The 14,361-nt window shown below is 39.9% G+C and overlaps 1 protein-coding gene and 1 long non-coding RNA gene across 2 annotated transcripts; both read left to right on the top strand.

Annotated features, from left to right (window-relative positions):
• The first annotated feature begins 1,678 nt into the window (after positions 1-1,678).
• On the top strand, positions 1,679-4,197 carry LOC143720589 (uncharacterized). The gene is made up of 5 exons (XM_077210145.1): positions 1,679-1,964; positions 2,085-2,323; positions 2,419-2,444; positions 3,151-3,167; positions 3,995-4,197. Exons 1-5 carry the CDS (start codon positions 1,793-1,795, stop codon positions 4,066-4,068), a joined length of 528 nt encoding a protein of 175 aa, XP_077066260.1. The 5' UTR covers positions 1,679-1,792; the 3' UTR covers positions 4,069-4,197.
• Positions 4,198-9,788: 5,591 nt separating this feature from the next.
• Positions 9,789-11,878, top strand: LOC143720403 (uncharacterized). Its single transcript, XR_013196545.1, has 3 exons — positions 9,789-10,212; positions 10,502-10,558; positions 10,759-11,878. It is a non-coding gene; the product is annotated as an uncharacterized LOC143720403 (long non-coding RNA).
• The last annotated feature ends 2,483 nt before the right edge of the window (positions 11,879-14,361 follow it).

Below are 14,361 nucleotides of genomic sequence, written 5' to 3' on the forward strand. Positions count from 1 at the left end.
ATGCCTCGATTCCCCCGAATGATTTAAGAACTCACCATTGGATAATTAACCGAAACAAATATGAATCTGCTACTCTTGACATGCAGCATATCATGAGATATGTATATACATATATACATGCATATTGTTAAATTACCACACGACCTGTTTGTAAAAAAAAAACAGTAGGTAGCCTAATTTGGCCAGGGTTTTTTACGTGGGTTGGGTGAGAAAAAACACTGACATTGTGGATTTAGACAGCACTTAAATCACGACTTACCCCTGTAAATGTTTAAAATTCCGTACGAGCCCATGAGAAGCAATTAGTGTCCGGATAGGACTTAACTGACAGTATGCTTTCACTGGGCTTTGACAGCGCTCCATGGACAGCACCGTTTTTTTAGAACAACTATTCGCTATATCGCTGTCATAGTTTGAGCAAACTCCCCACCACAATCATTCCCTTTAAATAGACTAAGCCTTTAATGGTTTGCCAGCTGATGTACCTTTGGATAATATAATTAAAAATCTAACAACAATTAGTGTAATGACAATTTTATTCTTTATTCTTTTTAAACACTTGAATTAGCCTAATTGAACACTGGGTGTATTAAAACTTCAGAATTATATTCGTATAGACCTGCAAGCAACAGGTAAGGTAAAGCTAAGAGTTGTCCAGACCAACCTTCCGAACGTATGACTTAAATAAGGTATAGGCCTACTTAAATAAGAACGTTTCGGGAAACAAGTATTAACGATAAGGTACAGCTTAAGGTGTAACAAGAACAACGTGACGTAGCGTAGCTTTAAGAAGGTTACGGGAAACGCAGCCCAGATCTCTTCTGCAGCTTGCAAAAGCAAAGAGGTAAGATCATTTTCTGACTTATTATAACTATTTTGATTCATTCATTGATTTATATTTGGTGTTCTTTTAGATTAGGAAATCATCATAGATGAAAGATGATTTGGAAGTAAGAGCTGCTTTGACAGGTCAGCATTGGCAACTTTGAGTTCAAGTTCCCTGTTTATACAAGCAGATTTCTGACAGAATTGGTCAAAATTAGATTGAGTTTTTAAAAAAATGCCTTAATGAATAAGAGAAAGAAAAAGAGCAATAATATGTGTAAATTAATTACGGATTACGGTTCAGTAAATATAGGTCTAATACACTGCTTGCAAAAACGACCTATGAGATCGTTTTACAGAGGAGGACAGTGAGTCTTGAAGAGAAATCCATCTTTAAGAGCTGCAATGGTTTCTTGGGATCAGATTGAACTCTTACTAAAGGAACCAACAAGAGATTTTACATGGTTGAAGAAAATGCCAAGACACACCTATAAGCCAGACTGACTCAAAGGGGGGGAAAAATCTAGCCACACATTTACTGTACAAAAAATGCATAAAATCCTGTGGACATTATAGAAATCTGCATGAATAGACAAATCAAGACAGTGAACACAAACAGGTTCACGCTATATTTCTTATCAATCCTATCAACATAGCAAGAGGGAATCATTTTTGCATAGCATATTCTTTAAAACATACATACGTTCTTAAAAATAAAGATTATTTATTGGTCATTAAACCCTTCCTTTGCACAAAGTTTTTTTTTATATAGTGGAAAAAGTGTTCCTTGAAAAAAAACCTTTTGTTCCTCCTAGGCAACACACTGAAAACGTGGCTTTAGCATGTGAGCTCTAACTAAACAGAAAGGAAACTGAAAGAGAACCAGCGGAGGACAGAGAAGAAGTTGAGAGACTGCAGGTCTTATCAAGAAATTTTAACATAAAGATATACATCTTTAAGAGCTGAAATGGTTACTTGGGATCAGATTATGTTCTTAATAAAAGGAAGTCACAAGAATTTTGATACGATTGAGGAAATTTCACTGATAAGAAAAGGAGACCTTCTAATGAGGGAAATAAGTTCCATTGGACCTTATCACGTTGGGGTTTACTGTGGAAAACATGTCATTGAGTTTACAGGTAATCATTTCTTTTTATTAACTTTGAAATAAGACATCATGTCCGTATTGGGGTTAAAAATGAACAAACAAGGTGTAGAAATATCTTTTTCTTAATAGTTGACTTTGTTGTTTCTGATAGCTCCTGAGAACTCAAAATTCAGTCATCAATTCACAAGCTGTTCATCAAACAGTGAATCTGGCACAGTGAACAAGAAAAGTGTGAAGAACTTCATTGCAAAGAAGCCGTACCGTGTTGTCCGTCTAAGGATGGCTATTCCTGAGAATTTCTCTGCCTTGGTTGAGGAAGCTATGGATTATGATGGGATATACCATCCTTTGATGAATAACTGTCTGCATTTTGCACTCAGACTCCTGGAGGTAGGCAAATGACAGAAATCAGTTCATATAATCATTTATAAATGTATTATATGGTAATAAATGATTGAATAACAGTTTGTTATTCCTCTATGCAGCTCGAACCAGGATCTATTCCAAAAAGGTGCATTTATTATTTAATCTTTTTACATGACTCTTCTAAATATTTAACTCCTTCCACACCATTGATAATTTCCTGATTTCTGAGTTTTCACTGTTATACAGTAGGGGGCGCTGTGTTTACATTTTCTTAAAGATTACTGAATCTCCTGATCAAAACACAGGCGAAGAAGAAGCAGAAACAAACAATACCATATGTAAGCAAATGCAAATGAAAAATAACGCCGATCATCAACATTAAACAGCATATAAATCAAAACTGCCTAATGTTACTGAATGATAAGTCGAACCGGGACTGTGAAGCTTTAGGGTGTTGATGGACTGGATCTACATCTGTGTTTTGATCATCTTTCTGAATCCGATCTCAATGTAGTCTTTTGCTTTTAATAGCCTTTTAATTAAACTTACCGACATTCAAATGTTGATAAAAAAAAAATGCATGAATCTATATTAAAGCTTTTTTTTCTCTTCTTTTAAACAGAGGGTCTATTCTTTCTTTTGATATATTGCAAGCTCAGATATTCATACAACAAAATGCATGGGGGCCAAAGGCAATTTTATTAAAAAAATGCTGGCAGGGAATGAGTAAACATTATAGATTTTTTAAATTTCAGTTAATAATATTTTTTAACAGCTTTACGTTTAAACGTATATTCAAACTTGAGAAATATTCACTAACCATGTTGATGCATTTCTGATCTCTTCTGCAGCTTGCCAATCCAAAGAGGTAAGTTGGATAGTCTTATTAGATTCCATTAGCTCCCATTCTATGTACTATTTCTAATCCATCCAGACTTATTTAAGCCTTCTACATATCTATCATCTATCTATCTATCTATCTATCTATCTATCTATCTATCTATCTATCTATCTAAATATTCTTTCTTTCTTTCTAACTAATCTTTCTTTTTTTCTAACTATTCTTTCTTTCTTTCTAACTATTCTTTCTTTCTAACTAATCTTTCTTTTTCTTTCTATTTCTTTCTTACTATCTTTATTTCTTTCATACTAATCTTTCTTTCATTCTACCTAATATTGACGATCTACCTATTTCTTATCTATCTATCCATCCATCTATCTATCCATCTATCTCATAGCAACCACCCAGAATACACTAGCAACTGCATAGCAACACCCTATCAACCACCCCAAATGCCTTACCAACCACATAGCAACACCCTAGGAACTGCATAGCAACACCCTAGTTACCACCCAGAGTACCTTAGCAACCACATAGCAACTCCCTAGCAACCACCTCAAGTATCTTAGCAACCACATAGCACCACCTTAGCAACCACCCATAGTACCATAGCAACCGCATAGCAACACCCTAGCAACCACCAAGAATACATTAGCAACCGCATAGCAACAACTTAGCAACGACACCAACATAGTAAGTTTTTAAAACTACTAAACTAAAACGGAAAAACTTTTAAAACTACTTCAAACTTTCTGGCTAGGCTTTTTTTAAGCCAACTTAAAGTTTGTCTACAAACTTTTTTATCAAGTTTTAACTATTGTGATCTCCCTGATTTATATTTGGTGTTCTTTTAGATGTGGAAATCAGCATGGATGATTTGGAAGAAAGAGCTACGTTAACAGGACGCAATAACATGGAAATAAATTGAACCACACACTTTGAAACCAGCAGAAAAAAAAGATTCCTGGTAAACAAATTATATTTGTGCTGAATAAAGATCCCTGCCTCAAAGATTAGAAATACATTGCTATTTCAAATAAAGTCAAATGATAAATCATCCTGAGTCCAGTCCATATTATTTTCTGTGAACAAATAAGCAACAATTGTTTTACATTTAATTCAACCATTTAATTTTGATATTCGTTTCAAAGCTTCCAGCTCTAACCTGCGCAGTTCAGTATTCCATTCTTTCTCCACCTTTACCATAAGCAACTTAAAAGCGGCCTCACATTCTTCCCGTTTCAACATCAATTCTATCACATTTAACTTAATGGCTTGGCTAGTAATGGCTCAGAACAAGGATCTTTGGGTTCTATGTTAAGAACAGAATCTGAAACAGCAGTCTTCACCGCAGCGTCCAACTCCACCCCAGCAATACCCATTTTATCTGGTGGTATTATGCCAGTTTTAACTAGCTTTCCAAACAACTCTGTTACCTGTTTACTTGCTTCTCTCGAAATATTAATATGAAAGAAATCTGCTATTTCAATAATATATTTTCTGCCAATGGTTATATACTTCCAAAGAAGGACATAACATGAACAAAATCATATCAAATTCCATGAACATTATTCCTCCCTCTTCAAAAAGTAAGACAGCCAGGCAAACGATAAATGTGGAACGCAAAATAAATGAAGCACCTCAAAAGGTTGCCACACATAAAATAAACAAGTTTTCAATTAATACACTATTAAAACAAGGTCATGTTTATTTTATTCTAATATTAATAAAAACATAATAAAAAAATAACAGATATGATATCTTACCTTTCAAGCAATGTGCACTGTAACAGATTTTTGTAATTTTGTAATTAAACAGTATTTTACTATAATATGAACAGTAAGATACTGTAAAATGTGTATACAGTATGTTACAGTAAACAGGATTATGGGAAAATATATGGTCACTACTGTAATTCTTCTCAACTGTAAATCCATTTACATTAGTGAACTTGCCCGCGAAAAACTGACCAATGGCAAGAGAGATTTCTTTACAAGTTTTTTGTACTCTATGGAAGCTGTGGCAGTTAATGCATCAACAAAAGAGAAAACTCACCAAAAAGGTTAGTATATTATTTATATTTTATGTAAAACAAACATTTTCAAATGTTTTCAGATAATGTTAACATAATTTATCCTTTTTTTTCGTCAGAATGTTTGGGGTTTTTTTGCCTTTTTTCTGACTGTTGGCCGGTCGCTGTCGTAATGGTGATAATATTAATTGGTGAGTAGACTAAGTTAAGTTTACCTATATTAGCCGAAATATTCTTTAGTTAAAACGATAAACATAACGTTTGTGTGTTCCGCTGCCTCTTTAACGTAAGTTTCTGATCAGGCGAAGTCGTCTGTAACTTAACGTTAACCGGAGCGAACTAACGTGAAATACTGAGGTAAAGTGAGATAGAAGAAAACGTACACGGTTACTAACGTAACCTCGGTTCTCTCTAGAGAGGGAACGAGTACTGCGTAATATCTTACGCTATGGGGAAAACCTCTTTTCCACGAGATATTGAAGCTAAAAATTATCCTTGATTTTGAATTAATGTAAAACGCTGTGCAGCAGTATGCAGATATAGGCAGGACGGCTGAATGTCCCGTTCGCGCTCTGGCGACAGACGCGCTGCCATGGATAGCTAGTCCAGCACTGTTCCCAGAAAAGAAATTTTCTGGCTGGGAGACAGCGAGCTCTTCGCCCAATTGACTGAGAGACCCAGATTCTCGAGATGTTCGAGTAATGTGGCCCTGTGTTCTATGAGCTTTGATCGTGATCGAGCTAGAATCAGCCAATCATCCAAGTAGTTCAAAATTCGCATGCCCTGAAGTCTCAGGGGTGCGAGAGCCGCGTCCATGCACTTCGTAAATGTACGGGGTGCCAGGGACAGGCCGAATGGCAGGACTTTGTATTGGTATGCCTGGCCCTCGAAGGCGAATCTCAAGAATTGCCTGTGACATGACGCTATTTGTATTTGAAAATAGGCGTCTTTCAGATCTATTGACATGAACCAGTCCTCCTGGCGAACTTGCATGAGGATTTTCCTGGTTGTAATCATTCTGAACTGGCGCTTCATGAGCGTTTTGTTCAGCCGTCGCAGATCTAGAATGGGTCTGAGACCCCCGTCTTTTTTCGGTACCAGAAAATACCTGCTGTATAGACCCCCGTCGCTCTGAGCCTGATATAAAGGTTCTATAGCCCCTTTGCTCCGTAGTTTTCCTTATCTCGGCTCGAAGTAGATGAGATACTTCGTTTTTTACCGTCGTTTCGACTCGCGCCGCGCAAAGGCGGGGGCGTCGAGTGAACTGCAGCGAATAGCCTCTTTTTATAGTGTTCAGCACCCATTTTGATACCCCGGGAAGCTTTGCCCACGCATCTGCGCGAATAGCTAGAGGTAGAATGAAATCTGGGCTCTGGCCGCGGCATAGCGGCGGCCGGAGAGCTCCGGTGTGCTGAGAAATAGACACTGTGTTTGCAGTGTGTGAGGCGGGGGGTGCGCTGATCACAGCGGGCAGCCCGACCGCGCTCGGCTTCTCTCTGACAGGTTGTGGAGAAAAGGTGAGCGGGACGAGCCCCGTGGTGTTCGGCATGTCTGTGCGGGAATGTGGGCGATTGATAGCGGGCACACTCACTGCAGTGAGAACACTGTCGGCTCGCGCCGATTGAATATGTGTTGGTTTCGTTTTTACCAAAAGCGTGGGACATGTTTCGTGTAGTGTTTGTGGGCACTGTATTGTGGGCACGTACACTACATTTATTACACAATCGACATGAGTCGATTTTATTTGTGCTAGCCCTGTATTGTGATGGGCTGTGTCTGCGTGTGGGAATGGGCACTGAGACGTGGGCATTCTTACAACACTCATAACACCGTCGGCCGTGGCCGGAACACCAGAAAATACACTCTTTATTGGATTTATCTGGGTAGCCGTAAAAACGGCTTTTGTGTGCAGGCAAGCGGGTAAATGGACCGGCTTGTTGACTGATAAATACGCTGGAACAGTCACATTGCATGGAACTGGACGAGCGAAACGTTTCGGTGAAAATCCGGCTGCAGCGGTATTTGAACATCGTCGCTTTCCCAGAGAGGCTAGGAAGGCTTTGAGACCTCGGGCTTGATTTCAATCCTCGGCCGGGGGCCGCGCTGAGGGGGGCGGCGTCCAACAGAGCGAGAGCGCGGTCTCTGTTCTCGGGCCTGGCGGCGTTGAGAAGCAGCGGCGGGTTGTGTGGGTTGAGGCTGGGAGCTCCGGGCAGGCGGCTGTTTAGAGCGACCTGCTGCGGAACTAGAGCGCTTCGGGAGGAAGTGCTTCATCGCCTGTGATGTCTTTTGAACTTCCTGGAATCTGTCCGCGAAATCTTTGACGGCAGATCCGAAGAGGCCAGCTGACGAAATGGGCGCGTCGAGGTATACAGAGTGCTCCGCTTCAGTCATTTCAGACAGCGTCAACCACAGATGTCTCTCAGCCACGGTGAGAGAGGCCATATTCCGCCCAATGGCCTGTGCAGCTGATTTTGTGGCGCGTAGAGCCAGGTCTGTAGCGCTCCGCAAATCTGCAACGCTGATCGATTCAGCGCTTTCCTCGTCCATTTTTTGGAGAAGGTCGGCCTAGAAGATCTGCAAGATGGCCATTGTGTGTAAAGCTGACGCGGCTTGCCCCGCGACCGTGCATGGTTGACGTCAATCGGCAGGCTTTAGAGGGTAGCGTCGTCTGTGCTCGCCGTCCAGCAGAGGGCGGACAGAGATGGGAAGCTACCGCTGCTTCCACTGGGGCAAGAGAAAGGTATCCTCTGTCTTTCGCACCGTCCACAGTGGAGAATGCAGCCGAGACAGAGGTACGCACCCTGGCCGAGAGGGGGGCGCCCCAGGACCTCGCGACTTCTTCGTGAAGCTCAGGAAGAAAAGGCGCGGGCCTGGATTGTGACGGCGAGTGGTCCTTTTTGAGGAAGCATCCGTCCAGTCGGTTGCGCGCCGGCTGCGCGGGCGCCTCCCAGTCGATGCCGAGGTTGTCGACGGCTTGAGAGAACATACGCATCAGCTCTGATTCAATGCCAGCTCGTTTTCCAGAAGGCTCGCAGCTAGCAGGGGGGAGGTCCACAGAGCTCGCCCATTGCTCACTATCTGATGCCGGGAGAGAACAGACCTCGGTTGTTTGTCGACCTCAATGGCGAAAGCGGCGGCGGACGGCGGCCGCTGTCCGTCGGGGAGGGACTCGAGCGATGCCGGCGAAGCTGGCGGGCGAACCGGCGAGCTTTGGCGGGCAGGAGAAGGCTCGGCGCCGCGCTGGGCACGGCGCTTCTTACGGTGCGGCGCTACGGCGAGCTGAAGTGCAGGCTCTGAGAAGGATGACAGGCGAGTCCTCAGAGTCACCATAGGCAGTAGCTCACAGTGAGGGCATCCGCCTTCGACGAGAGCGAGAGCCGCATGATCCTCACTCAGGCAGGAAACGCAGATGACATGACGGTCCCCGTCTCTGAGTGTGGCTCGGCACGAGCCGCAGGATCTTTGCATCTTGAAAAAGACGCAGCTCTTTTAGCAGAGAGAGAGACAGTGAAAAAATGTGTGTCGCAGCGGCGAACACAAACACAGTAATTGAAAGGATATAACGCCGGAAAGCGTAGCAGGTACGGCGGCTAAAGGCGGCGGTGCCAGCGACTTCAGACACAAAGGCTCGTCCCGCTGTGTGCTTGTCCTCAGACGGCGTTGCTTCTCACTCCGGATCCAGCGATGCGTGATGCTTCGCTGAAGAGATGAAAATCAGTGTACCAGCCTTATCGAGCTATATTTATAGGGCGAGATTGCGCCTTTTCTGGCGGGACGTGACGAAATGGGCGCGAAATGCCCCCATAGGATGGTGTCACGCAGCGTCTCTCTCGATAGGCTGCTGCTGTTGCCGCAGGGCAGCCAATAGGCACTCGACCCGTCCTGCCTATATCTGCATACTGCTGCACAGCGTTTTACATTAATTCAAAATTAAGGATAATTTTTTGCTTCAATATCTCGTGGAAAAGAGGTTTTCCCCATAGCGTAAGATATTACGGAGTACGAGAGATACTCTCGTAAGAGAACCTTGTTTAAATGAGGGTTTAAAACTATATTGAAGTACATGCTTTGATTTATATTCAGGTTTAGGGTTGCCAACTTCTGGAAAGGAAAATAAGGGACAATCGTGGTTCTTTATAGGAAAATAATGGACAGAATAAGGGACACTCAAAATATTTGTAGGCTACTGTACCACACAGTGCATGTCATTTCAGCAAAAGATGTATAAAAGGTTCCTGACGCCCATCAGAAACAAAAAAAACACAATAGTTTAGGAGGGTGGTGAAGCGGGGGCGGTCTTGGGGGAGGGATGAAGGGCCAGGTCTGTGCAGGGGAACGAGACCGGGGCATTGCAGTCGCGGACCTGGGTCGTGAAGCGTGGGCGGACCAGGCTGTGCAGGCGACCATGGCGGGGCGGCCTTCATGGTCCCATCAGGAGACCTACTGAACGGAACCTGGACAAGTAACATCCACAAATAACATACAATCCACGACAAAGACACAGGGCAAACATGAGAGCTTAAATACACTGACTAATTACAAGACAAGGAACACCCGTGGACAATGATCAGACAATTAACAATTGACAAGACACATGACGTGACAGACAAGAACAAGGAACAAGAAACAAGACACAAAACCCACACTGTGACAAGTACACCTTAAAAAGAAAATGTTGTCATCAATTACTCGCCCACAAGTTGTTCTAAACCTGCAAGAAGTTCTTTCTTCTGAACATAAGATATTTTGAAGAATGTTGGTAATGAAACAGTTGCTGGTTCCCATTGACTTCCATAATAGAGAGGAACGAAAATACTATGGAAGTCAATGGGGACCAGAAACTGTTTGGTTTTGAAGGTTTTAATTGGTGACAGAATTTTTCATTTTTGAGTGAATTAACCCTTTAAGCAACACCATTGTTAATTACATCCTTTGTTTTATTTTCAAGTTTGTGGTCTGAATCATGTCGTCCGCAATGTAGGAGGTGTATTTTGGAGTCTTTTCTCGTGATTGCCATCGTAATGGTGATAACATCTACAGGTGACTAAGATGACATCAACTATTAGCTGAAGTATGCGTTAGTTAAGCAGGAAAGCATAATGTAATGTAACTGCTGATGAAATCAACGGAAGGTGAAAAAGACGTATTATTAAATGTATTAAAAATGTGCTTGAGTATGTTTTTAGTACAATACAAATATAGTATAATGCCTTTTTAATACATTTAACAGTACGTCTTTTTCATCTGGAAGTTTACCAGGCTTTATTCTTAAAGTGAATAAAGTTAAACAATCATACATCAGTGTCTGTTCTTTATTTTGAATTTGCAGCAACCATTCCCTCCGGACTGTACATCTCTGCTGACGCTCGAGGAGGCGGAGGAAAGGGTTAGCAATATACCATTATCAATATAGCAAAGTTTTGCTAACTAATATTATAAATGTTGTTTAATTTATTGAAAACTACAAACACCATACAACATCATATCTTACCTCATTTTTGTTAGAAATAAGTTCTGTTACTGTATTTTAGTTTTTCTGTAAACTATAATAACACTAAAAGGGTGCTGTGACTTTGTCTGTTTCAGGAGAGACTGTTCTCTAAGCAAAAACATGGATGCTGATATGAAGAGCAGAATCATCATCAGTTACGACAGCTAACAGACTCTTCTTCAGCATTAGCTGTCCATTTTGTCAAATGCAAAATTAGATAACCCAAATATATATATATATATATATATATTTTATAATACATTTAGATTGAGCAGAAACACTTTTATCCAAAGCAACTTACATTGTATTTAAGTTGTATTAAGTTATTTTATTCATTTTTATTAAGATATTCATTCCCTGGAAATTAAACCCAGTATTTTTAGCATTCTTGCTCTACTGTTTAAGCTACAGGAATGCATTGTAAAGAATAGGCATTTCAATTTACATAAATTCCCATGATCGATCTGTTTAAATTAGCGATCAATTAATGGATTAATTGTTAGAATTAATGCTGCAATCTGCATCTGCTGCAGGCATAGCCGACAGCATGACAGGGTCTGCAAATGCTCCTCAAAACGCCATGTTCCTCACCAAATTAATGAGATGGGTTTTAATCTAAATAAAGGGCAAGTAGGATTGTAAAATGAGTCGATGTGATTGATTATTTATTAAATTACTTATTTAATAATCAAATATAACGTCTAATACAATGTGTAACCAACGCCGCTTTAGATTATGTGCTTGTCAGAATGTATAACTCATGATAACACAGTAAACTAAATCAAAATGATTTATTAAAATAGTGTTCTCATTAATGTTATATAATATGACGGTCCCAATCATAGTAGTTATTAGTTGTGCATTCCTGTTTGAGCTGCATGGGCTGAAGCTGATCACCGTTAATTCTTAACCAAATGCATCCTATATGAGATAAATCAGTTATAGATAGGCCTACACAAAATAAACACAATACTACAACTTAAATTTGGACAAAACAAAAGGCTGCCGATGCATACGCAAACTTATAGGCCTAGTCACGATATAGCTATAACTATAGCTGTAAAATGGTCCCAAACATAACTCCGGCGTGCTCGCTTAATTTTTCATCATGTCTGCTTTAAATGTTTCGCAGTTGAGCAGCAGGCATGAACCTGCTTCATTGACAAACAAAAAGTTTTATCGATAAAATGCATTATCGACAATTAATTGATCGCCGATTCAAATTCTGCCAACACCAGTCTGAAAAATAATGCATCCCCCCTTGTGCTTGCAGGTTCAATCTGAGACTGAGAATCAGCCCTGATGGCACCAAACACCAAAGGCACAGATCAGATGGAAATCTGGAAAGGTCCAAAGAAAAGCATCAGCCTGAACCCCTCAGTGTTTCTCATCAGAGAGATAGTCAACATTGACGGGCAAACTTACTAAGATGTAACAACACAAACTGACTTTTACTGTATTTTATTTTTTAAGGCCTGTTTTGCTTTTCAGTGTGTGTATGTTTTTGGCATGCTACAGATACAAATGGTCCCCAGACGATTAATTCTAAGGACTTGTAATGATGCTATTTTTTCTTCTTCAGCTACTGACTTCTAGAGGTCAAGATTTGTAATTTGTACTTCTAAAAAAAGAAAATGTTCAACGATTAAAAATAACATTATAAGGACACATGTTCATGAGTTATTGTGATTTTTGTTGGGTGGGGTGTACAAAATATTTTTTTTAAATAAAGGAAAATAAACTCTATACTAATACTGTAAATGACAATACAGTAAAAATACTGTAAATTCGAGTACAGTAAACTGTACCGTATACTCTAAGAGACTGGCATCCAGCTGCCAGTAAGTTACTGTAAAACTTACAGCAATGTCTTTACAGTGCAGTGTTTAATTATAAAAATATTAACTGAAGCTTTTTTCATAGAAAGAAACAACTACTTGGCAAAGGTACTGTGCAAATCAATTTCTTTGAAACTTTAACCAGGCCATGCTCTATAATCAGTTTTTTTTAGTTTAACTCTTTTGTTGGATTTTTAAACATTAATGAATCATCTTAATATTTTAGTGAATATAATTCTACAGGATGGGTAATTTCTCACCAGGGATCACAAAGTTTTGTAAAAACAATCACCACTTCTGAAGAAAATATTAAAAATATAGTATATTTCTCTCTATCTTTCTCTATAAAATGATGTCAACACGATGGCATTGCAGAACACAGACGTTGAATAGCTGAACACAATAAGCTTGAGTACCTTGCCTCAACTTTTTTTTCCCTACAGGTCAGATTTCACTTTCATTATTTAAAAAAGACTATCATGAAATAAAACTCTTACTTTGATTTAACCACAGATCCACTCTCTAGTTTTTATCCTTAAGCCTCCCTAATGATAACTCCATTTCACCATTTAGAATAGATGAACGTGACTGCTAACAGATAGACCTCTCCTGGTACACTGTCAAATTTTTCGTTGTGAATTTACAGTAAATTATTGGATACATTTTGCATGACTTTCACAGTAAGGATTACAGCAATATACTGTAAAATATACTCACAGTAATTTACTGTAATTTTGTATCTGTGATATTACAATGCATTGTTGTAAAAGCACAACTGTATACTGTAACTTCACAGCTTCAATGACAAAGCAATTACTGTGATATTACAGTACATTACTGGGGAATTACAATCTTTTGCTGTACATCATTACAACAAGGCCCTGTACTTTTACAGTGGGTACTGTGAAAGTAATGTACAAGTTGACAATAATTTACTGTGAATTTACAATGTATACTGTGTAAGTCACGTTAAAATTGTCCAATAACTTACTGTAAAAGTAATGCAGATGAAGCTTCCATTTACTGTGAATTTACAATCATTGTACAATTAACCCCCCCCCCCCCCCCCCCCCCCAACAAACAACTCTGAGGTAAAGTCAATGTTAGCCCAATGGCATATTTATTAACAAATAAATATTTTTCAATGTACAGCAGATGCCAAGAACTTCAAGAGTTCAAGAAATTCAACTTTCTAGTCATAAAAGTCATCTTAAAATGCAGAAAATGCAGAGAAATTGTGCAAACTTGCAAATTCAACTACCTGTCTCACAATTCATTTATTCAACTAGCTGTGTCACAATAACAGTAATGGACAGGATGGGAATGAGGCCTTCATGGCAAGATAAGAGAGCAATGGAGAGAGCGATGAAGGAATGTCGTAAGGGGTCAGGCGCTCCTCTCAGTCTCAAACATTATAATGAGTCTACACGCAACAGCATTGTGTAAAAATATTGTAGTGCAAAGTTGTCTTGAAAAATTACAAAAAGAACGATGCTACTCAAAACTGAGCCTGACAACTACCCCTGCAAAAAAAACTATGATGCCCACTCAAAGTCAATAAGTTTCCTCAAAAGGGTGCTCACATGAGGGTTCATTGTTGTCCGCTTCTTGGTCTTTGAGCCTCTTTCAGGATTGATGCCCAGGAAGCACCTGTTAATAAGCAAAGATAGTTTCAGTTTTAAATAGACTTACAGTATGTATTGCAGACAGCATTTATCAAGGTGTGCTTTTTGCTGTGCATTTTCCCCACATTAAACACTAATAGATTTATAAACCAAACTTGTTAGATCTTACTCACAATAAATTGTTTAAGGCATTTTTAGCCATGGTGCCTCAGGTTAGGTTTGCCTGAGGCAAAGT

Source organism: Siphateles boraxobius, unplaced genomic scaffold (genome assembly GCF_051911475.1).
Source record: "Siphateles boraxobius isolate OS27281-9 unplaced genomic scaffold, OSU_SipBor_1 65, whole genome shotgun sequence".
Classification (NCBI taxonomy): Eukaryota; Metazoa; Chordata; class Actinopteri; order Cypriniformes; family Leuciscidae; genus Siphateles; species Siphateles boraxobius.

What these genes read in the sequence shown, in the direction of transcription:
- LOC143720589 (XM_077210145.1), top strand. Translation starts at nt 1,793, where the DNA reads ATGGTTACTTGGGATCAGATTATGTTCTTAATAAAAGGAAGTCACAAG. An exon ending in ACATGTCATTGAGTTTACAG is followed by an intron (nt 1,965 to 2,084) that starts GTAATCATTTCT and finishes TGTTTCTGATAG; the next exon opens with CTCCTGAGAACTCAAAATTC. An exon ending in TTGCACTCAGACTCCTGGAG is followed by an intron (nt 2,324 to 2,418) that starts GTAGGCAAATGA and finishes TCCTCTATGCAG; the next exon opens with CTCGAACCAGGATCTATTCC.